Source organism: Pristis pectinata, chromosome 23 (assembly GCF_009764475.1).
Source record: "Pristis pectinata isolate sPriPec2 chromosome 23, sPriPec2.1.pri, whole genome shotgun sequence".
In the NCBI taxonomy this organism is placed as follows: Eukaryota; Metazoa; Chordata; class Chondrichthyes; order Rhinopristiformes; family Pristidae; genus Pristis; species Pristis pectinata.
The window spans coordinates 8,613,783-8,638,453 of NC_067427.1; the positions used below are offsets into that span (position 1 = coordinate 8,613,783).

Genomic DNA, 24,671 nt, shown 5'->3' on the forward strand with positions numbered 1-24,671 from the left:
GCAGCTAGACCAGAGGTGAATAAACATATTGAGGTGGAGCTGTATGTGGGAGCATCCTGGGGAACGCAAGGCAGAACTTACAAAGTTTTTGAATGCCTCTGAACATCAGAGACATTCTACAAGTTTGTAGATGATACCACCGTAGTGGGCCATACCTCACGATGAGTCGAAGTACAGAAAGGAGATAGAGAGCTTGGTAACATGGTGTCACGACAACAACCTTTCCCTCAATGTTAGCAAAAGAGCTGGTCATTGACTTCAGGAAGAGGGGCGGTGCACATGCTCCTGTTACATCAACAGTGCTGAGGTCGAGAGGGTTGAGAGCTTCAAGGACTGAATATCACCAATAGCCTGTCCTGGTCCAACCACATTGAGGCCATGGCCAAGAACGCTCACCAGCATCTTTACCTCTTCGGGAGGCTTAAGAAATTTGGCATGTCCCCTTTGACACTCACCAACTTTTATCGATGCACCACAAAAAGTATCCTATCTGGATGCATCACAGCTTGGTATGGCAACTGCTCTGCCCATGACCGCAAGAAACTGCAAAGAGTTGTGGACACAGCTCATCACATCACGGAAACCAGCCTCCCCTCCATGGATTCTGTCTACACTTCTTGCTGCCTCGCTAAAGCAGCCAGCATAATCAAGGACCCCACCCATTCCGGACTTTCTCTCTTCTCCCCCCTCCCATCAGGCAGAAGATACAAAAGCCTGAAAGCACATACAACCAGGCTCAAGGTCAGCTTCTATCCCGCTGTTATAAGACTATTGAATGGTTCCCTAGTACGATAGGATGGACCCTTGACCTCTCAATCTACCTCGTTATGGTCTTGCACCTTACTGTCCACCTGCACTGCACTTTCTCTGTAACTCTAACACTTTATTCTGCATTCTGTTATTGTTTTACCTTGTACTACCTCAATGCACTGTTGTAATGAATTGGTCTGTATAAACAGTATGCAAGACAAGTTTTTCACTGTACCTTGGTACAAGTGACAATAATAAACTAATCAATTCCAATTCCAATTCCAATTCCAGAAACAGTTATAGGGCTTGGTATATTTGACAGCTGGTATAGCTGGGGCAGAGTTTAACTGGCTGCCAAAGATACTTCAATTGTTTTGTGGTTGAGGCTGTTTCTAGCCCACTCATGCAACAGCAATTAAAGAAATGGCTTAATCGTATGTTGGAAGAGGCAGGTAGCTGGGTGACTGTCAGGAGAAGGAAGGAGAATAGGCAGGTAGTGCAGAGTACCCCTGTGGCCGTTCCCCTGAATAACAGGTATACCGCTTTGGAAACTGTTGGGGGGGTGGGGAGGGGGGGGAAACCTACCAGGGGAAAGCCACAGTAACCTGGTGTCTGGCACTGAGCCTGGTTGCATGGCACAGAGGGGAAGGGGGGGGAGAAGAGGAGAGCGGTAGTGATAGGGGATTCAATCGTAAGGGAGGGCAGACAGGAGGTTCTGTGGACGTGAAACAGACTCCCAGATGGTATGTTGCCTTCTGGGTGCCAGGGTCTGGGACGTCTTGGATCAGGTCCACAGCATTCTGAAGGGGGAAGGTGAACAGCCAGAAGTTGTGGTACATGTTGGTACCAATGACATAGGTGGGAAAAGAGATGAGGTCCTGAAGAGGGAATATAGGGAGCTAGGGAGGAAGCTGAAAAGCAGGATCTCGAGGGTAGTAATCTCTGAATTGCTGCCTGTGCCAGTGAGGGCAAGTATAGGTTGATTTGGCAGATGAATGCATGACTGAGGAGTTGATGCAGGGGGCAGGGTTTCAGATTTGTGGATCATTGGGATCTCTTCTGGGGAAGGTACGACCTGTACAAAAGGGACGGGTTACACCTGAACCAGAGGGGGACCAATATTCTTGCGGGCAGGTTTGCTAGTGCTGTTGGGGATGGTTTAAACCAGTTTGGCAGGGGGATTGGAACCTAAGTGATAGGTTAGAGGTTGGTGCATTTAGTGTACAAGTAGATACAGTGTGTAGAAAGATTGTGAGGAAGGACAGGCAGTTGAAATGGCAAAATTGCAGTCAGTTGGATGGGCTGAAGTATAGGATAGCTAAATCACTGGGGCCAAATGGGATATATCCAAGGTTATTACGGGAAACAACAGAAGAGATTGCTGCGCCTTTGGCGATGATCTTTGCATCCTCACTGGCCACAGGAGTAGTGCCAGGTGATTGGAGGATGGCAAATGTTGTTCCTTTGTTTAAGAAAGGGAATAGGGTAAACCCTGGGAATTACAGACCAGTGAGTCTTACTTCAGTGATGGGCAAATTACTGGAGGAGATTCTTAGAGACAGGATTTATAGGCATTTGGAGAAGCATAGGCTGATTAGGGACAGTCAGCATGGCTTTGTGAGGGGCAGGTTGTGCCTCATGAGCCTCACTGAATTCTTTGAGGATGTGACAAAGCACATTGATGAAGGTTGAGCAGTGGATGTGGTGTACATGGATTTTAGTAAGGCGCTTGATAAAGTTCCTCATGGAAGGATCATTCAGAAAGTCAAGAGGCATGGGATCCAGGGAAGCTTGGCTGCGTGGATTCAGAATGGCTTGCCCATAGAAGACAGAGGGTGGCTGTAGATGGAGCGTATTCTGCCTGGGGGTCGGTGACCAGTGGTGTTCCACAGGGATCTGTATTGGGAACCCTGGTCTTTGTGATTTTTATAAATGACTTGGATGAGGATGTGGAAGGGTGGGTTAGTAAGTTTGCAGATGACACGAAGGTTGGTGGTGTTGGGGACAGTGTAGAAGGTTGCTGTAGGTTACAACAGGACATTGATAGGATGCAGAGCTGGGCTGAGAAGTGGCAGATGGAGTTCAACCCGGAAGAGTGAAGTGATGCACTTTGGAGGATCGAATTTGAAGGCAGAATACAAGGTTAATGGCAGGACTCTTGGCAGTGTGGAGGAACAGAGGGATCTTGGGGTCCAGGTCCATAAATCCCTCAAGTTTGCCGCGCAGGTTAAAGGGTTGTTAAAACGGTATATGGCGTGTTGGCCTTCGTTAGTCGGGGTATCGAGTTCAAAAGCCATGAGTTAATGTTGCAGCCCTATAGAACTCTGGTTAGACCACGCTTGGAGTACTGTGTTCAGTTCTGGTTGCCTCATTATAGGAAGGATGTGGAAGCTTTAGAGAGGGTGCGGAGGAGATTTACCAGGATGCTGCCTGGATTGGAGAGCATGTTTTATGAAGATAGGATGAGTGAGCTAGGGCTTTTCTCTTTGGAGAGAAGGAGGATGAGAGGTGACTCGATGGAGGTGTACAAGATGATAAGAGGCATAGATTGAGTGGACAGTCAGAGACTTTTCTCAGGGCGAAAATGGCTAACATAAGGGGGCATAATTTTAAGGTGATTGGAGGAAGATATAAGGGGGATGTCAGGGGTAAGTTTCTTACACAGAGAGTGGTGGGTGCGTGGATCGCACTGCCGGCAGAGGTTGTGGGGGCAGATACATTAGGGACATTTAAGAGACTCTTAGGTAGACACATGAATGATAGAGAAATGGAGGGCTATGTGGGAGGGAAGGGTTAGATAGATCTTAGAGCAGGATAATATGTCGGCACAACATCATGGGCTTAAGGGCCTGTACTGTGCTGTAGTGTTCTATGTTCTAATGCAATACCTCTGACAACAGCTTATGTTGTAATGTAGAAAATGCACACAGACGAAATGCACACAAAGATCCCTCGTTTTAGTAGTATCAAGATAAATGCTCATCAAAACATTGGGGAAACTCCCTTGTTCTTTAAAAGCATGACATGAGATCTTTTGCATCCCCTCCAAACAGCAGATGGGACCTCAGTTTAATATCATATCCAAAAGCTGGCACTCCAGACAGTGCAGCACACCCCTAATACAGCACTGGAGTTTCAGCACAGAACTTTGCCGTGTAAAATCTTATCAGCTTTCAAAATGAAGAAAAGATGTTGACTAAAGAACCGGAAGCCTTCACCAAAAGGCAATGGTTTCTTTTAATAAAACAATACAATAAGTTCTTTCCTGGAAAACAGAAATAACAAGAATAAAGTGTCATCAAAAGGCTCAGCCAATACTTCAAATGTCACGAACTTTAGCAACGGGATTGCATTGTTGATTGACTACGTATTGAATGCAGCAGAGCAGAAATATCACCTCTCTCTCTACAAATTCTTCACCATGGTATGACACCTAATGACCTAACTGGAGATGGTTCTGAGCGAGAAGCAAAACTGCGTACTACTTTCTGCAAATATACGCTACAGAAGCTAGCTTGTGTTGACTCTGTCAGTTTGCAGGCAAGAATAATGAGAAGAAAAGTAACTGACAACTGTGAGCAAGCATAGAGGGTCAGATGTGAATTGGTAACTATAAAAAGCAAGGGCAGCAAGAGTGGGGGACGTTCTTAGGAAAGAAATGAAAACAATAACGAAAAGACAGATGCCTAGAAATGTATCCTTGGTTGATCATGTTAAATATTGGAACAGTACTTCGCTAAGACTCAGCCTATTGATTTCAATGAATGAAGAATACATTGCCCCAAGAGGAATGAATTTCAAGGCAGAAATAGTAGCGATCTGAAATGATAGGTTCCATCAGCATTTAAAGAAGGAAACTCAGTTGCTGCCTTGGATAGCGAACTCTAATAGATCAAAGAGTAATTTGGTGCCTTAAAAATGATTTGTCATGATACAACATTCATGTATCGTGTGGGAAACGGATATAAATGAACACACCGGTGATGCATTCATGAATTTCTACACAGTTATGTGAGCTATAAACAGAGAAAAGGATTTTCCAGAACTAACTTTTCTCCACTCTTTTGAGATTCTTTCTTCCAGTTGCTCAGATCTGTCAGGTTCTTTGAAGTGGGATACTCTTCAAAGCTCCGAAATTTAAAAAAGGATGCCAGGGAAAAGTACCATAATTAATTACCAGCATTTTAATTGAACATCAATTGATCTTCAGTTGGAAAGCCTAGGGTCAAATATTAAATTCAAGGCACAGTGCAGCATCTGATAAAATGTCCCGTGCAATTGATTTACAAAGATATAGGTCTGAAGTTCACCATTGCTTCAATTAATTTTATAATAATTTTCAAAGAGCTGTTTCTCACCTCATGCCTGTAGCTAAATATCAGGCAATCAGTGTCAGTCTTTCTAACTGGTGTTAGAAGGTCAAAGGGTCATAGAGTCATACAACACAGAAACAGGCCCTGAGTCTGTACCATCAAGCACCCATCTGCATTAATTGTACGTTAATCCTATTTTATTCTTCCCACATTCCCATTAACTCCCCCTAGATTCTGCCACTCACTTGCACACTTGGGGCAATTTACAGCAGCCAATTACCCACTTGTCTTTATGATGTGGGAGAAAACCAGAGCACCCGGAGGAAACCCACACAGTCACACGCAAGCTCCACATAGGCAGCACCAGAGATCGGGATTGAACCTGGGTCACTGGAGCTGTGAGGTAGCAGCTCTACTGGGCCACTGGGCCACACCACCACTGTAAAGGCAACCAAGCTAACAGGTGAAGAATTACCTGATTCAGAAATATTAAAACATAATGACACCAGTGCGGCCAACTGCACCCTTGTTTGGTCAGACAACCCGAATTATATTCATTCTTGAAGTCATAGTTCCAGTCAAAAATCTGAAAAACCTGTTGGCCTAAAAACTGCATTTATTTGTGCACATTTCTTGGCACAAATCACACCTAAAAGTGGTTTTACCCAAGTGGGTAATCAAAGCAGAAAATTATGGGACTACTCAGCAGTAGCAATGGAGGGAGAAACAGAGGACATTTCAGGTTGATCATCTTTCTTCAGAACTGGGAGAAACTGCACCTCAAGCATGCCTTAAGTTGCAAGGAAAGTCGAGGGTGGAGAGGAAGTTGGAGAAAAAGAGACTCGAAAGTGGTCCTGGCTGAGAGGGACCATGAAAGTTTGTTAACCACAGAGGGTCTGCCGGCAGGGGATGTATACTGACGGAGGTGAATTAAAACAGAAGGGGAAAAAAGAAAAATATGTGTTGCTGGAACTGAGGTGAAGCTGCAAATGGTGTAGATCTGCAGCTAATAATTGAGACTGCTGGAAACACTCAGCAGGTCAGGCAGCATCTGTGGAGGGAGAAACAGAGCTAATGTTTCAGGTTGGTGACCAGAATTAGAACTGACCAGTTATACAGTCACACAGAGGGACAGCAGGGAACGGGCCCTCCGTCCCACCAAGTTCATGCCGCCCATCATTTACTCATTTACAGTAATCCTACATTAATCCCATTCAGGAGACACCAGGGACTGCAGATGCTGGAATCTGGAGCAACAAACAAGATGCTGGAAGAACTCAGCGGCTCAGGCAGCATCTGTGGAGGAAAATGGACAGTCGGTGTTTCGGGTCGAGACCCCACATCTGGACCAGACCTAATGTCACTCACATGTCCAACACAAACTCCTATTCTGAGCTCTGTCATGGGAAGGGATTATCAGGCCGGAAGAGAAAAAGATTCAAGGATCTTCTCAAGACCTCATTGAAAAGCGCAACATTCTGACTGGCTCCTGGGAATCCCTGGCCCAGGAGCAACATTCAGAATGGAGTTGAGAAAGCTGAAACCACGCATGGGAGTAAACAGAAGCCCTGCTTGGTCAGCAGAAGAAATGCACCAATACCCACCCACCCGTCCCGTCCCGTCCCGTCAGGTTCCTCCTGCCCCATGTCTGCAGGTCCCACCTTAGTCTCATCAGTCACCTCAGATCCCGCACAACAGGAGTGGAAGCAAGTGACCCTCAATCTAGAGGAGCTGCCGAAGAAAGCAGAGGAGGTGGGTGAAGCTGGCGGGGAGCTCCCTCAATATTAAACTGGAGCGTCACCCTGGGTTTTCATGATGCACCATAGAAAGCATCCTATCTGGATGCATCACGGCTTGGTACTGCAATTGCTCTGCCCAGGACCACAAGAAACTGCAGAGAGTTGTGGACACAGCCCAGTGCGTCACAGAAACCAGCTTCCCCTCCTTGGACTCTGTCTTTACCTCTCGCTGCCTTGGTGAAGCAGCCAGCGTAATCAAAGACCCCACCCACCCGGGTCATTCTCTCTTCTCTCCTCTTCCATCGGGTAGAAGATACAGGAGCCTGAGGGCACGTACCACCAGACTTAAGGACAGTTTCTACCCCACTGTGATAAGACTATTGAACAGTTCCCTTATATGATGAGATGGACTCTGACCTCACGATCTACCTTGTTGTGACCTTGCACCTTATTGCACTGCAGTTTCTCTGTAGCTGTGACACTTTACTCTGTACTGTTATTGTTTTTACCTGTACTACATCAATGCACTCTGTACTAACTCAATGTAAGTGCACTGTGTAATGAATTGACCTGTACGATCGGTGTGCAAGGCAAGTTCTTCACTGTACCTCGGTACAAGTGACATTACCAATACCAATACCCTGAAGGGGTGGGCACAACAGGTAGGGAAAGTTTTCCCCTCAGGTTGGGTGAGACTAGAATTATAGATCATAGGTGTAGAGTGACAGGTGAAATATTTCAGGGGAATCTGAGGGAGAACTTCTTCACTCAGAGGACAGTGCGAGTGCGGAACAAGCTGCCAGTGGGAGTGCTGGATGCAGGTTCAATTGTAACATTTAAGATAAGTTTGGATAGGTGCATGAATGACAGAGGTATGGGGGGGATATGGTCCGAGTGCAGGTAAATGGGACGAGGCAGAAAACCAGGCCGGCATGGACTAGTTGGGCTGAAGAGCCTGTTTCTGTGCTGTAGTGCTCTATAACTCTGTGCAGCATGTACTGGATCACACCTCACCACCAAACAAATCTTTGTACGAACAGGAATTATGAATGTATAATGTTACCTGTCCTGTGCTTTTTGTACTGAACACATTAGAGGCCACAGTTAATGTTCTGCATTAAGAAAATGAGGCTGCACTGTGAACAACCAGTAACATATGGGTTTGCAAATATATTACCAGAATCCTGTCTCATTGCTTCATGCAATGAATTGGTTGCATACATTTTTTTGTGAACTAAAGGATAAAATCTCATAAAAAAGAGAAGTAGCCAACAATAGCAGACTTTCAGTCTCCTGAAAGAAGTCTACAGTAAATCAGTGGTAATGGCAGAGTTGCCGTCTGCAGCTCCACGTCAAAGACTTCAATGGACTCAGAGTGCCAGACCAACAGGTGTAACCCCAGTACTGACAGACTGGTGACCTTGCACTTGGTCTCCTTGTTGGGTCATCTGTTTCCCTCTCAGATGTGATCCAATCAAGTGACCATCTGAAGGCGGAATAGCCTGTGAACCATCGCGCATCATCTTCAAACTGCCACTGACCAGGTCTGACGTTGAGTACATTGGTTGTAACCAACCCCCTGCATCTGACGTTGCCGTGGTTGAGTCAACGACAGTTGCTGTACGTAGACAGAAGGGACTGCAGATGGTGGAACCTGAAGCAACAAAGGAGCTGGAGGAACTCAGCAGGTCAGGCAGCATCTCTGGAGGGAAATGGACCGTCAGAGATTTGGCTCGAGGCCCGTCCTCTGGATTGAAAGAGGGGAGATAGCCACCATAAGAGGGTGGAGGGAAGGGGCAGAGCAAAAACTGGCAGGTGATTGGTGTACCAAGTGAAGGGGTGGGGGGGTGATAAGCAGATGAGGGAGGGGGGAGAGTGGGAGTAATGTCAGAAGCTGGGGAGGTGGCCAAGGGCTGGAGATGATGGAATCTGATGGGAGAGGAAGGTGAAACATGGAATAGAGGGAGGGAGGTGGGGAGGGGAACCGGAGGGAGGAGTGTGCAGGTGATGGGCAGATCGAGAGGGTGGGGGAGGGGAAGGGGGGGTGGTGATGGGGGCCAGGTGGATCAGGAGGAGAGAGAATAGCAAAGGGGAAGAGGGGGAGAGGTTACCGGAGGTCTGAGAATTCGATGTTCATGTCGCCAAGTTGGAGACTGCCCAGGCGGAATATGAGGGATTGTTCCTTTAATACGCTGAATGTAACTAGTTGCGTTTTAGTGTCCGATTGACCTGAATTAATGAAGGGGTTGACAGGGCTTCCTCCTCATTGAATGTATTTGGACATTAGGGATGTGGGAGAATATCCTGTAAAACCGACACTTACTGTTGCCTCAGATTCAGCAGAAAGCCAGGAGGGAGCAGGAGTCGAGACCCCACTCCTCCTCCCCACCAGGGCTCAGAGGTCCAGAGAGTCCCACTCAAGGCTCCACAGGTGACCAACTCCTGACCTGAGGAGATGCGGTGACGTTGAGTGACCGATGGGGAAATCCCCCATTTTGTCAACGTGCTACTGCAGCTCCCCTTTACTGGACAAACCAGCTGAGCCACCAAGGTTGTGGGCTACGGCGCAGGGAAGGAGCCAGCCCACAGCAGTGCCGTGTGTGGCTAAAGCAAATTCAGAGAAAGCAATGGAGATGGATGCTGGAATCTGGAGCAACAAACAATCTGCTGGGGGAGCTCAGCATCTGTGGGGGGGGGGGAAGGAACTGTTGAGGGTTCAGCTCAGAACCCTGTATCAGGACACTTTGTGAAGATGAGGTGGTGGGGGCCAGGGAATCAGACGTTGTTAAAATGATGGAGGGCACGCAAAGTGTCCCGGATGTAGGCGAGAAGGGAGTGGATAGAGTCAAGGTATGAGGAGATAAGTTCAGTGGGACAAGAATAGGCAGAAACAATGGGCCTACCAGGACAGTCCAGTTTGTGGGTCTTGGGTAAGAGACAGAAGTGAGCAGTGCCAGGGTTGGGGCATGATCACATTAAAGGCTGTGGAGGGGAGATATCCTAATGTGATGAGATCTGTGACAGTGCTGGAGATGGTGGCCTAGTGGGGTCATGGTCCAGGGGTTGGTATGAGGAGGTATCCAAGAGTATGATGCAGGGTTTCGACCTGAAACATTGACAATTCCTTTCCTCCCACAGATGCTGCTCGACCCGCTGAGTTCCTCCAGCAGATTGCTTATTGCTTCAGATAAAGCAAAGCCAGCTGGAACAAGGCATGACCTATTTTCCTCACGTTATAACTAGCCACCACTTGGGGAGCAGGCTAAGGGTCACTACACTCTCAGTCCCTTTGTCAATATAACCAGCCAGGGGGCAGATGATTAGATAATTCATCCATTAACCAAACCTGGTGGCTGCCTTGCAATAAACGATTGAGAATGTTTTAATGAGTAGAACTATTCTCCAGTCACTGCATTTTTTTTACCTGGAGAAATTTCCCTGCTTTTATTGGCAGAAGTCGGTGTAGTTTCTGTTGGCTCCACTCTTTAAACAGTGTTTTCCATATAGATTGATGTTGTTTGCTGAACAACAGGCTGCTTGCTGTGAGAGATACACTGTGCCCCATCTCTAACCCATTAGCTGACAACAATGCTGTCAATACACAGTGTTTGCACAGGATGAAAACTTCAATTAAGACAAAACGGGGCCAATTAACTGCAGCCTCGTTTGAAATTCATGTGACTGCAGAAAGTGAGGACGTGCCATCCTTCAACAGCACTGGATCACAGCTCCCTGATTCACTTGTTCACCTGCCCCCGTTCCAGTGAGAATTCTGACGTCTTTCACTGAAAGTCCTTAATGATCCAAGTGCTAATAATGATGGTAAGAATAAAACTTGCACTTGCCAAAGCACAGCTAATAAGAAAACACTGCCAGTTATAAAAAGTGCAATGTAATTAGAGAAGCACAGAAGAAGACTAAACCCCTAAACAATTATCAGACTTAATTTGTCTCTTTGAGCTTTCAGAAATCGTTCTTTTCTTTATCATATTTGTCTAATTTGTGAATTAAGCAATGTAAATGGATGCAAACCACCCCTTATCTCATTTTATCAAAACTCATTCCTCATTCCTTTCCCCTGGGACCCAATAACTCCACAGTTTACAGTGAATGCATCCCGATTACATTGCTGAACATAATGAGCTGGTAAGGTCTTGCCACAGGAAGCCTTAGGAGCATAATTGTTTTAACTTCACAGACAGTACAAAGAGAAATGAATTAAAAAACAGAGTTAATTTGATTTATTTCATAGCATTCAATTTAACTAAAGGAAAACTTTCTAGGAAACCATATCAGAATCTTTTCTGATGTTTCCTAGACCTCATTTGCAGAGTTAAGCTACTGGCCCAAGGAAGTCCATGGGCAGACATTTCATAAAAGTGGGCAGCCTGGATGGAGGCTATACACCCATCACGTGCATACTGGCTCTTTCAAAGACAAATCCTGTTCGGCACACTCCCCCATGAGAGTTTACTCTCCACACTTTCAAGAATTTACCTAGTTCTCTACAGGAAGAAAGCTTTCTGTTTCCACTGTACTTTTCACATCTTCAGATGAGGGACCTGGTAGCATTATGGTTGCTGGACTTGCATCCAGTGGCCCAAATCACTAATCCTGAGGCAATGGGTTCAAATCTGGCCACAGCAGCTGGGGAAATTAAATTCGAGTCATTGTAGTAAATCCACTAATGGTGACCATGGCATTAAGACCCCATCCTTACCCAGTACAGCTTCCTTGTGTCTCCAGACCCACCGATGTAGTTGGCTCCCATCAGTCTCCTTAGTTCAGGGGCAACCACAGATGGACGATAAATTCCAGCCACGTTAGAACACAGAACATTACAGCACAGTACAGGACCTTCAACCCACAATGTTGTGCCAACATTTTATCCTGCTGTAAGATCCATCTAACCCATCCCTACCATTTTTCTATCATTCATGAGTCTCTTAAATGTCCCTAATGTATCTGCCTCCACAACCTCTGCCGGCAGTGCGTTCCACACACCCACCACTCTCTGGGTAAAAAACTTACCCCTGACATCCCCCTTATACCTTCCGCCAATCACCTTAAAATTATGCCCCCTCATGTTAGCCATTTTCACCCCGGGAAAAAGTCTCTGACTGTCCACTTGATGCCTCTTGTCATCATGTACACCTCCATCAAATTACCTCTCATCCTCCTTCTCTCCAAAGAGAAAAGCCCGAGCTCACTCAACCTATCCTCACAAGACATGCTCTCCAATCCAGGCAGCATCCTGGTAAATCTCCTCTGCACCCTCTCTAAAGCTTCCACATCCTTCCTATTATGAGGCGACCAGAACTGAACACAATACTCCAAGTGTGGTCTGACCAGCAATGTTAGTGATGGCCACATATCGTAAACAACACATTTTCAAAGCCAATGAAGTAAACGTTGATAATAAGGTGGGAAACACAGCAGTCAGTTCACATAGAGCAAGCTCCGGCGAGCAGCCAATGAGCAGTTTCTTGGTGTGTTTACACCTGCAAAAGTTTGTAATAATCTTTGTTTTACTAATGCACAGGAGGGGACTGAGCCATGTGGTGTTTAGCTGGTGCAGCCACACCAATTTTTTTGTCTCTTCCACACTCCGCCCTTGCTGCTAGTAAGCCAGCACTATGGCAACTCTAGGTGGACAAACATAATGAACTGCACAGCCCACTATACTGCATAGACATTTACCAGATACACACAGAATGCCGCTTTCCAAGATATAGTGGGAAAAATCTGGAAAACACTTCTCCTGCTTTTCCTCAAGCTCATTAAGAATAAAGTAAAAGAATAGAGACAATGGAATAGACTGGGTCAGCAAGTGCACATAACATAGAACAGTATGGCCCATGTTGTGCTGAACTAATTAAACTAGTAATTAAATGCCTAACTAAACTAATCCCTTCTGCCTGCACAATGTCCATAATCCCTCCATTCTCTGAACATTCATGTGCCTATCTAAGAGCCCCTTAAACACCTCTATCGTATCTGCCTCCACCCCCACCCCTGGCAGCACATTCCAGGCACCCACCACTCTCTGTGTAAAAAAACACCTGTAGTAGAACAAGCTTCATCTTCAAGAGCCCTGAAGGAGAGTTCCTGCAGATCCCTTCACTGTAGACCTGTCCATCTACATTGGCTACTCAACAGCGCGATTTAACATCTCACCCATTATGCCCCTCAGTTTAAAGGGCAAACTCCAGTCTCAGGACAGAGAATTATTTTTGTTACTTGAGTGAGATACTATAATCTTGAGTAGGTGCATATCACTATCTTAAAGAAAGGTTTAATCCTCCAGTCAACATCCCTAAAACTGACTATTTATCATCTTATACCTTGTGAGATCTTGCTGTGCACAGATTGACCGCTACGTTTCTTACATTACGGCAGCGGCTTAAAGGCGGACTTGCGATGGCGTAAGGCACTACTGTAATGCAGGCCTTCCTACTTTGACTATTAAAATGATATGAGCATTGTTGTTCAGGATCAGGAAGCGACTGTTTAAAATGCAGGCAGTGTCACATGGACTTATGTCACACACATCACAAGAAAAGATAAAGCCTGCCGGAATGACTGCTCATAGCAAAGTGCAATTTGTTCATTAATAAAACAGCAGTAATCTCATTGTTCATCAAGGGTTCAGTGTGCAGGGACTGACAGAAGAACAAAAGCAGCAAATTTAAAATCCCCATCCAAACCAGTAACAATCCAGGTAAATACAGGCAGTGGGGAACAATACTCAAGGTAGCTCAAGGTTTCAAAGTACTTGTATCCCTCTCCCTTAACCAGCGGCCATAGTGGAATCCTTCTGATCATAACTTCCCTTTAGATTCACAATCATTCACAATCACAAGGAAGGCGTGCCAGCGTCTTTACTTTCTTAGGAGGTTAAGAAGGTTCGGTGCACTCTAACAAACTTCAGATGTACTGTTGAAAGTATCCTGACTGGTTGCATCATGGTCTGGTACGGCAATTCGAATGTGCAGGGACGTAAGAAGCTTCAGAGAGTAGTGAACTCTGCCCAATACATCACGGGCATGTCCCTCCCCACCATCGGGAGTATCTACAGGAGGCGCTGCCTCAAGAAGGCAACATCCATCGTGAACTCTGCCCAATACATCACGGGCATGTCCCTCCCCACCATCGGGAGTATCTACAGGAGGCGCTGCCTCAAGAAGGCAACATCCATCATCAAAGATCCCCACCCTCCGGGCCATGCCGTCTTCTCGCAGCTCCCATCGGGCAGGAGGTACAGAAGCCTGAAGTCCCACACCACCAGGTTCAAGAACAGCTGCTTCCCTTCAACCATTCGGTTCTTGAACCAACCGGCAAAACCCTAATTACCACCACAGTTTAGCAACACTATGACCACTCTGATCACTTTGCACAAAAATAGACTGTATATTTTTGTTCTAATAGTGCTCTTTCCTGTAACATTGTGTAAAACTTATGGTTAATTTATGTTTTTCTTGTGAATGCTGTTTCTCTGACGCTATGTGCCTGTGATGCCGCTGCAAGCAAGTTCTTCATTGCACTTGTGCACACATGTACCTGTGCACATGACAATAAACTCAACGTTGACTTTTATCTCATTAATCAACCATATTTGCATGTCATACTGGAAAGGTGAGTCCAGAATTTCAATCCCTGATTAAGTGGCACTGTGTTCTTTTTATTTCCTCACAGAACAATCAAAATGTAAGCTGTAACATCCCGACTTTTATTGTAGGAATGTAACAGAATATATCATGGTTAAAATCCTGAATGAACTCTCGAAAGGTTTGTGGAATTAATGAGTATGTTCCCAATAGAATTGGATATTACTTGAAGAAATTATGTTACAGCGACGCAGGGAGAGGGTGTGGTGGGCGGTGTGCCGCTGAAAGTTGCAATAATGTAAAAGTCAAAGTCAAGTTTATTGTCATGTGCACAAGTACATGTATGCACAGGTGCAATGAAAAACTTACTTCCAGCAGCATCACAGGCACAGAGCATCATTCACAAGAAAAACATAAATTAAACATTAATTACACACAATTGTTGCAAGAAGGAACACAATTAGAACAAAAAAAAACCAAGTCCATTGTAGTGCAGAGCAGTCATAGTGTTGCTATACTGAGGTAGTGATTAGGGTTGTACAGGTTGGTTCAAGAACTGAATGGTTGAAGGGAAGTCACGAGAAATTCTGTACATGCTGGAATCTGGAATAACACACACAAAAATTCTGGAGGAACTCAGCAGGTCAGGCAGCATCTATGGAGGTAAATAAACAGTCGACGTTTTGGGTCGAGACCCTTCATCAGGACTGGATTAATGGATTAATTACCTGTTTATTGTTCCATGAGGAAATATTCAAGCTGGAGTTTACAATACTGATCATAATTCAACGTTAGCTCTGTGCCTTTAATAGTTCACACTACTGTTGGTGAAGCTCCTCCATTTTAATACCAAGCCTTCAAAATCCCCAAACAACTGAATTACTGTGGGAATGTTTATTTCCCTCTATAGATGCTGCCTAACCTGCTGGGCTCTTTCAGCATTTTGTGTGGGTTGAAGGGAAGTAGCTGTTCCTGAATCTGGTGGTGTGGGACTTCAGGCCTCTGTACCTCCTGCCCGATGGGAGCTGCGAGAACAATACGTAGGTAATAAGTCTGGAGCAATGCTCCCTTGGAAGAACCACTCCCTGAAAACCCAGCCCAGTGCAGTACATCACTGTGGGTGTTTAGACGTTGACGGGAAAGGCTGGTGCTGAAGTTACCAACAAGAAGCCCAGCAGGCCTGTGTATTCTGACCACTTCCTGCCTTTAATTATAGGGTGATAAGTAACAGAAGAAGGCCATTCATCCATTGGGTCTGCACCAGCTCTCCAGAATCAATCCAACCAGTCCTACCCAGAGCAACATGCACACAAAATGCTGGAGGAACTCAGCAGGTCAGGCAGCATCTATGGAGGGAAATAAACAGTCGACGTTTCGGGCCGAGACCCTTCATCAGGACTGGAAAGGAAGAGGGCAGAAGCTGGAATAAGAAGGTGGGGGGAGGGAGAGGGCTGCACGCAGGCAGGGGACAGGTGAGATCAGGTGATAGGTGAGTCCAGGTGAGAGGGGGAAGGTAGGAGGGTGGGGTGAGGGAGGGGGCAGAAGTAAGAAGCTGAGAGGTGATGGGTAGAAGAGGCAAAGGGTTGAAGGAGGAGGAATCTGGTAGGAGAGGGCAGTGGACCGTGGAATAAAGGGAGGTGGGGAGGTCATGAGGACAGGGGAAGGGGAAAGGGAAGGGAGAAGAGGGCCACAGGAACGAGGGAAGACAAAGAAAAAAATAGAAGAGGGGATGGGGGGAGAAGACCCGGAGCCCTGCAGGTTGTTATTCTTAGTTTTCAAGCAATGTCTAGTTCTGTTTTGAAACTCCCTGTTGAATCAGCTTCCACCAGAATTTGGGCAGTCCATTCCAGATAATAGCTGTGCCATCTTCTACATTACATCTCCAAAATAAATGGTTGCTGTTCTGGATTAATTACCTGTTTATTGTTCCATGAGGAAATATTCAAGCTGGAGTTCACAATACTGATTGTAATTCAAAATCAGTTCTGTGCCTTTAATACCTCACACTACTGTTGGTGAAACTTCATTTTAATACCAAGCCTTCAAAATCCCCAAACTACTGTAGGAATGTTCAGTGTAGCGGTTAGCATAACGCTATTACAGCGCCAGCGACCCGGGTTCAATTCCTGCCGCTGTCTGTAAGGAGCTTGTATGTTCTCCCTGTGTCTGCATGGGTTTCCTCCGGGTGCTCCGGTTTCCTCCCACGTTCCAAAGGCGTTTGGGTTAGGAAGTTGTGGGCATGCTATGTTGGCGCCGGAAGCGTGGCGACACTTGCGGGCTGCCCTCAGAACACTCTATGCAAAAGATTCATTTCACTGTGTGTTTCAACTAATGCAACTAATAAAGAAACCTAAAAGATACAGAAAGAGGCCATTCCGTCCAGCAAGGTCATGCATGCTATCTGATGAGGACTACTCCCCCACCCTTTTCCCTTAGCCGTGTATTTTCTGTTTCCTTTTCAATTAATATCCAATGTCCTTTTTGAAGTTATAATTGGATCAGCTGTTTCAGGCAGTGAACTGTCACATCTCTCCATTTACCTGAAATCTGTATCCCTTGGGTACCCACCATTCTGCCTGAGGGCAAGGTTACTCCTTATTTACTCTTTCCAATCAGTTCAGGATTCTGAGTTCTCATTAAATCTCCTCTCGAGCCTGGAGCCGTTTTGGCAAATCTCACCTGCTTCTTCTCTGGCCTTAACCCTTTCCTAACCTCACCGTGGAACTGAGTACAATGTCCCAGCTCAGGCCTAACCACCAACTTATACTAGTTTAAAGAGAAAGAAACACCTCAAAGTCCTTTACAGCCATTGCAATCTTTCTGAAGTATAGTCTATTACAGTATAGGAAACACAGCAGTCAATTTGTACATAGCAAGATCCCACAAACAGCAATGAGATAATCTGCTTTGTCCTGTGATTACGGGATAAAAATTGACTGCAACTACTGCAGCTCATCTTAGACAATGTGGCAGGGGAGCCGGGCCTTGGTTTATGGCCTCATTCTCCACTGTCAGCCTGGATCATCGTGCTCAGCGCACCAGACAGGGGCTTGAATCTGTTACATCTTTTATTTTCAGGGAGAATAAAAATCCCGGAATTTCCTGACGGGTGCTATGACCGTCAGACATCTGTGCAAACTTTGGGCTACGCCAATTTTCACCTAGGCTATGCAAACAATTTCTGGCTATCATAGGGCAAAAGCAAGTTGTGCAAACTGAGCTGTGGTTTGGAGGAACAAAGGACTGTAGATGCTGGAATCGAGATGAAAAACACAATGATGCTGGAGGAACTCAGCAGGCCAGGCAGCATCCGTGGAGAAAATCGGGCGGTCAACGTTTCGGGTCAGGACCCTTCCTCAGGACTGAAGATAGGAGAAGGGGAAGCCCAATATATAGGAGGGAAAAGCAGAGCAGCGATAGATGGACAAAAGAGGGGAGGCAGGGCAGCCGCAAGGTGGTGGTAGGTAGATGCAGGTCGTGATAGGCAGGTGCGGGGGAGGAGGGGAGTGCAGATCCACCGGGGGATGGGTCAAAGGTAAGGAGAGAAAAAAAAGAGGCTAGGAAAGGGAAGAAGAAGCATGGTGGGGGGGTGGAGAATGTTGTGGGGAAGGTTGGGGGGGTATTATTTAAAGTGGGAGAATTCAATGTTCATGCCGATAGGCTGCAAGGTCCCAAGACGGAAAATGAGGTGCTGGTCCTCCAGTTTGCGCTTGGAATTCTCCTGGCAGTGGAGGAGGCCGAGGACTGACGTATCAGTGATAGTGTGGGAGGGGGAGTTGAAGTGACTGTGGTTTAATTGATAACACTCTCACCTCTCAGTCAGCATAAAACGTCCCCAAATAATTCAATAGTATTGCAACACAAAAGTCACCCCCAGTGTGATTTTCAACCAGACTTTTCATTCGTTACTCACAGAACAACCCGTTTTTCACTGAGCCCTTTCCCTCTGAACCCATGTTGTTCAAAGGGCCAACAGACTGCATTCCTCAACCTCCCTGAGATCTGTGGCCTCTTTCAATCGCATTATAACCCACGCTCTTGTCTGGAATCCTCTGCCAGCGCCAGGGTAACATTGAGTTTTCTGTTCTCAGGATCATCCCGGGTTGCTTCAGCTGACCTCTGCCACATCTCACTGCTTGCCGCTCACTGATGCACTAGGGAGGTCCCCAAACCCAAAACCCAATCGGGAGAGACTTCTTTTCCTTCAGCAGGAAGAGTGGGCAGAGGCATCTGTTGCAGAGAGCCCCTGGCCATTTGTGGCCTTCAGGGTAAAGACGAGTTATGAATCAATTAGCTCACCGTTGCTTTCATAAGCAACAGTGATCTACAGAGTAGAATCATGGTTAAATGGGTGTACATCTGCTGAATAATCAAATAGTCCTCTTATCCAGTACACTAGTCACATCTCATCCAGCTTGTAAAATAAAATAATTATTTCTGTCAGATTTTTTTCTTGCACAGAGTGAACCACTTGGGGTAACTTGTGTTGTGCAGGTACGATAGTGCAGCGGTGAGCGTAACGCTTTACAGCGCCAGGGACCCAGGTTCAATTCCGGCCGCTGTCTGTAAGGAGTTTGTACGTTCTCCCAGTGTCTGTGTGGGTTTCCTCCGGGTGCTCCGGTTTCCTCCCAAAGACGTACGGGTTAGGAAGTTGTGGGCAGGCTATGTTGGCGCCAGAAGCGTGGCGACACCTGCGGGCTGCACCCAGCACACTCTACGCAAAAAAGATGCATTTCACTGTGTGTTTCAATGTACATGTGACGAATAAAGATATCTTACCTTAACTTATCCGAAGGCCGTTTTTTAATCTTATCTTGATTCCCCAACCCTGGCAAAAAGACTGCGCGCATTCACCCTACCTATGCCCCTCATGATTTTATACACAAGATCATCCCTCATTCTCCCACACTCCAATGAATAAAGTCCTTGCCTGCCCAACTTCTCTCTATAACTCTGTCCCTCAATTCCTTCAGGAGAACGTGACAACAACAACCCTGATGGACAGTGTTGGACGGCAGCTTTGCTGGGATCTCCTCATCCAAACATTCCCCTCTTCCTGCTGGACCCCTTTGCACGGTGTTCAGTCACAAGCTCGCAACTGTCAGTGCACAAGGCAGTATGCCACACGACCCTGCACCTCTCAGCCCATGGTTTCAGCCATCGCAGTCACACTTCACCTGCTGCTTGTTTTCTTTGGAGTACGGCAGCATTGTGGAGACGTGAAACATGATTTCGTGCCCTTGGTATACGGTGTATATGGAATGAATTCCCGTGGTGTCATCTGTGAACACAAAGAAAGCTGACTTTACATAGAGCACCAGAAATCATCACCAGCTTATCTACCAGGGAGTTGCACCAGGCTTCATCCTGCTGATTCTTTGTTGAAACCTTTCCAAACGTTACGGACCCACCATTGATCCCTCAAGTAGCAGGTGCAGAAGTTGGCCACGCAGCTTAGCAAGCCTGCTCTGTCTTCTACATGTGTGTGCGCGTCTGCACAAGGATATGTGTGTGTACATATCTATCTGTGTGGGTGTGCATGCATGTACGTGCACACATATGTGAGTTTCCATGTGTGTGGCTCTCCATGTGCATCTGTCTGTGTCTGTTTGTCTGCCTGAGTGTCTTGTGCCCGTATATTTGTGTTGTGTACGTGTGTGTGTGTGTGTGTGTGTGTGTGTGTGTGTGTGTGTGTGTGTGTGTGTGTGTGTGTGTGTGTGTGTGTGTGTGTGTGTGTGTGAGAGACTCTGAATGTCCCCAGGTGTTTGTCTGTGCTTGTGTTAGTAAGTGGGGCGTGTGTGCATGCACAACTCAGGGTTGACCAAGAGGTGGGTCACGTATTTGTGGAAAGAGAGAGAAAGGAGAGGGAGAGAGAGAAAAAGGGAGAGGGGGACAGAAGAGAGAAAGAGAGAATGGGCAAAAGTGAAAGGGAGAGACAGACAGACAGACAGACAGAGGGAGAGAAGAAGAGGGAGAGAGAGAGAAAGGGATAATTGTGGGCCAAAAGGCCTGTTAGGCCTGTTTCTGTATTGTATGACTATATGAGGAAGAGAGAAGGAGAGAGTGTGTGTGTGAGAGAGAGAGAGAGAGAGAGAGAGAGAGAGAGAGATAGAGTGAGAGAGAGAGAGTGAGAGAGTGAGTGAGAGAATGAGAGAGTTAGAATGTTAGAGAGAGAGTGAGTGTGTGTGTGTGTGTGAGAGAGAGAGAGAGAGAGAGAGAGAGAGAGAGAGAGAGAGAGAGAGAGAGAGAGAGAGAGAGAGAACTGCCAAAGGGGTTCTGCAATCTGTCCAAGTCAAAGGCAGCTGCTGTCTGGTTTATTATGAATAATGCAAAGCTGCTTTGGATTGCTGAGCACAACAGCCACCTCGCTTTAGCCTCCAAATGACCATGGAAGCAGTAATAGACTCGTGAACATGTTGTATTGTTCAGTCCGAGTCTAAACCATGAATGTGTAGTTTAGATGTGGATACGGCAAAGATCGCAACAAGACAAAACAAGCAGGGATAGAATTTATACACAACTTGACAGATGGGCTACAAATCTGCAGGAACCCGGGGACTGGCATTTATTTGTTCCAAAGACACACAATTACATTTTCATTAGGTCATGAGAATTAGGAGCAGGATTAGGCTAATCAGCCCCTCAGTCCTGCTCCACCAGTAACAAAATCCATCCCGTAGCTCAGCTCCAACCCTGACCCTCACCATTTGGCATTTTCCATGATTCCCCTAATGTTCAACAATCTTGCAACCTCAGCCCAATTACACTCAACTGAAGATCCATGGTCCTCTGTAGAGAGAGTTTCAGTGGCCAACAATCCTCTGTGTGAAAAAATTTCAGTCCAAAATAATTGACACCTTAACCTAAGATTTTGAACCCTGTAGCTGGGCTGTTCAGGCAGTGGAAAAAGTCTGACAACATTTATCCTTTATAAAGTCCTATAAGAGTTTTCCAAATGCAACGTACTTCCAATACTGGAAATCTGAAAGGAAAACGGTGGTAAATTCTGAAAATTCTCAACAAGTCAGGCAGCATCAGTAGAGAGAGAAATAGAGATTTTAGACAAAGATTTCTAAAAGAGCCCACAGCCCTCACACCCTCACACCCATGTTTAAATGCTCCAATGACAACGGAATCTCTGGAGGTTCAATGAGGAGTCCATGCCCCAAAATCCCTTTGTGAGTCTTAAAAAATCTCCAACTTTGCTGGGTGTCAAAGTTTTTTGAAATCTTAAATGCCTCTGACATTCAGGCAAGTTTAACAACCATTAAAATTGAAATAGATAATTAAAATATAAAATTAATCTTTTAGAAGTCAGAACAGTTTACTTAAAACACAAATAATTATACATGTTAAAAGAATGGATGGAAAACCTCAACAAAGGCAGGCACGGTAGTGTAGCGGTTAACGTAACGCTATTACAGAGCCAGTGACTCGGGTTCAATTCCCACTACTGTCTGTAAGGAGTTTGTGTGTTCTCCCCGTGTGTCTGCGTTGGTTTCCTCCGGGTGCTCTGGTTTACCCCCACATTCCAAAGACATACGGGTTAGGAAGTTGTAGGCATGTTATGTTGGCACCGGAAGCGTGATGACACTTGCGGGCTGCCCCTAGAACACTCCATGCAAAAGATGTATTTCACTGTGTGTTTCGATGTACATGTGATTAATAAAGAAATCTTATAAACAAGACTGTTGCTCGCTGCATTTGGAGTCCAGTGTGGACATGCTGGATGGAATGCCCCACATTTCACTGTTTTATCACCATCCCTGCTTCTGAGTGCATGTGTGGACCTGCTGGACATCCTTCCCGGTGTTTAAACAGCTGGACGCTGACAATTCCATTCAGAACCAACACAATTCAGGCCGCAGAGTGACACAGAGCTGCTGGCTCACAGCACAGGAGACCAGGGTTCAGTCCTGATGTTGGCAGCTGTGTGGGAGTTTGCACATTCTCCCTGTGACCAGATAGCTTTTCTCCACAAGCTTCGGTTTCCACCTACATCCCAAAGACGTGCTTGTTGGTAGGTTATTTGGTGTGTAGGCAAATGGTAGAATTTGACTGGTCAAAATTGATGAGAATGTGTGGAGATGAGTAAGTAAGATCAGTGTGGATGGGTGGTTTATGGCTGGCATGGACCCAGTGTGCCAAAGGGCCTGTTTCCATACTGTATCTCTATGACCCCATGAATATCTTGACCTAATGACGCTACAGGCTACTTCCCCCTCCACAGATGCTGCATGGCCAATGAGAATCCCACATGTTTTAACCTCCCACCTTACTCAACCTCATCTTTCTGAGAGCCCTCTGGTCAGTAGAACCAACCAGCACCAATCCAGAGAAATGTGAACTGGTGTGGGTCTGACACACTTTTTGGGCATCCAATATTTTTGTTGGTGCTATGTACCATCAGATGGTTCTGTGGAGTGCAGTCTGATTATCTGCTTCACTGAAAGCCCTTCCCTGCATAGAATATGGCACAACTCTTACTTTTGGTGTCAAGACCTCCTCTGTAACCGATCCAGCCCTTCAATGTAATCGTTTCGCCCATCAGATTGAGAAACTTCTGGAAACCTTCACTTCCGGTTTCTGTCACGAAAGTAGAGACAAAAGAGAGAGCAGAGTGGATTAGGACATCTTCCCCTCAGAAATTCCTTGGACCATATGGCCACCCAACTATGCAAGCACAAATTCCACACATTTCCACCGGTGAGCAATGTCCCTCTCCAACTTGCTGTAGATAACCTAATTTATGCAGGTGCATCCTCTTCATCTGGATTCACATTGCAGTCCAGATCTGGAGCCTCTTTCAACTGGAGGGAGAAGGCAAGTAGGAACACCACCACCCATCGGTTCCCCTTCAGCCCACCACCATCCCGAGGCATGACCTAATAGAGGTATATAAAATCATGAGGGGCATAGGTAAGGTGGATGGTCGGTCTTTTTCCCAGAGTAGGTGAGTTAAAGCTTGAGGACACAGGCTTAAGGTGAGAGGGGAAAGATTTCAAAGTGAACCTAAAGGGGCAATTTTTTCACATACAGGGTGGGGGGGGTATATGGAACAAGCTGTCTGACAAAGCTGGAGGGATAAAGCTTAAAAGACACTTGGACAGGTTCATGGATAAGAAAGGTTTAGAGGGATATGGACCAAATGCAGTAAATGGAACTAGCTCAGGTAGACAACTTGGTCGGCATGGACAAGTTGGACCTGTTTCCATGCTGCATAACTCTACGAATCTATAACTTGGAAGTGTATTGCTGATCCTTCAGCATCGCGGGGTCTAACCCCTGGAACTCCCTCCCCAACAGCATCATGGTATCACCTTCATTCTGCAGTTAAAGAAGGCAGATCATTACCATTGTCTTCAGGGCAAATTAGGGGATGGGCAGTAAATGTTGGTCTTGCCTGCGATGCTCTGCCTAATGATGAATAAAACACAATCAAGCCCTTCACCATCTGGGGTGGATAGGAGATTCACAACTATTTCAATTACTCCCCCAAGCTGAGACAGACCAGAGGACACTTCTTAGAAAGTGCTTGCTACTCAGTGATTGGTACTCCCTAGAAAACTGTGGGATCATGTTCACTCCAGAGACCTAAGGACCAAACGTGTGTCTTCATTTTTAAGGTGAGGCCCTGTCTATTCTCATCAGTGGATGTAAAAGATAGTGTGGTCATTTTTCAAGGTTATAGTGTCCTAGCCAATGTTCACCCCTTAATCAACATCATAAAAACAGATTGCCTGTTCATTTTCGCCTTGCTAGTTATTGGAACCTGTTGTGTACAACTGACTGCTGTTTCCTACAGTATTAAAGGTACTGTGCTTCCGAAGTACTTTATTGGCTGAAGGTCACTCTGAGAGGTGCTGACATGGTGAAAGGCGCCATGGGAATGGAAATGCCTGCCAACTCTATATGTTTATATTTAATGACGGCATAAGAGACACTAAACACTTGCAGAAAGAAAATCCCAACTGAATTGCAAAAGTTTGACTCAATCAGATCAGGGAGTCACAACAGATTTCCTCCCTTAAAACAAACTTAAGAACATGTATTATAAAAGCAGGAGATGGCCCCCTCAACCTGCCCCATCACCCAGTGAGGGCCTTTGCCTCATATCCTTTCTCCTGCCCTATTTGGTTCACTTAAATGTCCAAAAGACAATCAGGCTCAGTCCTGAATACACTCAATGACAGACTGATCTCTCGGAGAGAATTCCACCGACATGCCAGACACCTTTTGCCCAGATGTCTGCTGCCGTGTCA

At 46.0% G+C, this 24,671-nt stretch overlaps 1 protein-coding gene across 3 annotated transcripts in view; it reads right to left on the bottom strand.

The window, feature by feature from the left end:
• Positions 1-24,671, bottom strand: part of garnl3 (GTPase activating Rap/RanGAP domain like 3) — a 351,911-nt gene that overhangs the window by 96,375 nt on the left and 230,865 nt on the right. For all 3 annotated transcript variants that reach the window (XM_052036962.1, XM_052036963.1, XM_052036964.1), the window contains 2 exons: positions 22,897-22,995; positions 19,587-19,690 (listed from right to left, as the gene is read on the bottom strand). In XM_052036962.1, coding sequence (XP_051892922.1) covers positions 19,587-19,690; positions 22,897-22,995 — 203 coding nt within the window. The remainder of the gene's footprint in view (positions 1-19,586; positions 19,691-22,896; positions 22,996-24,671) is intronic.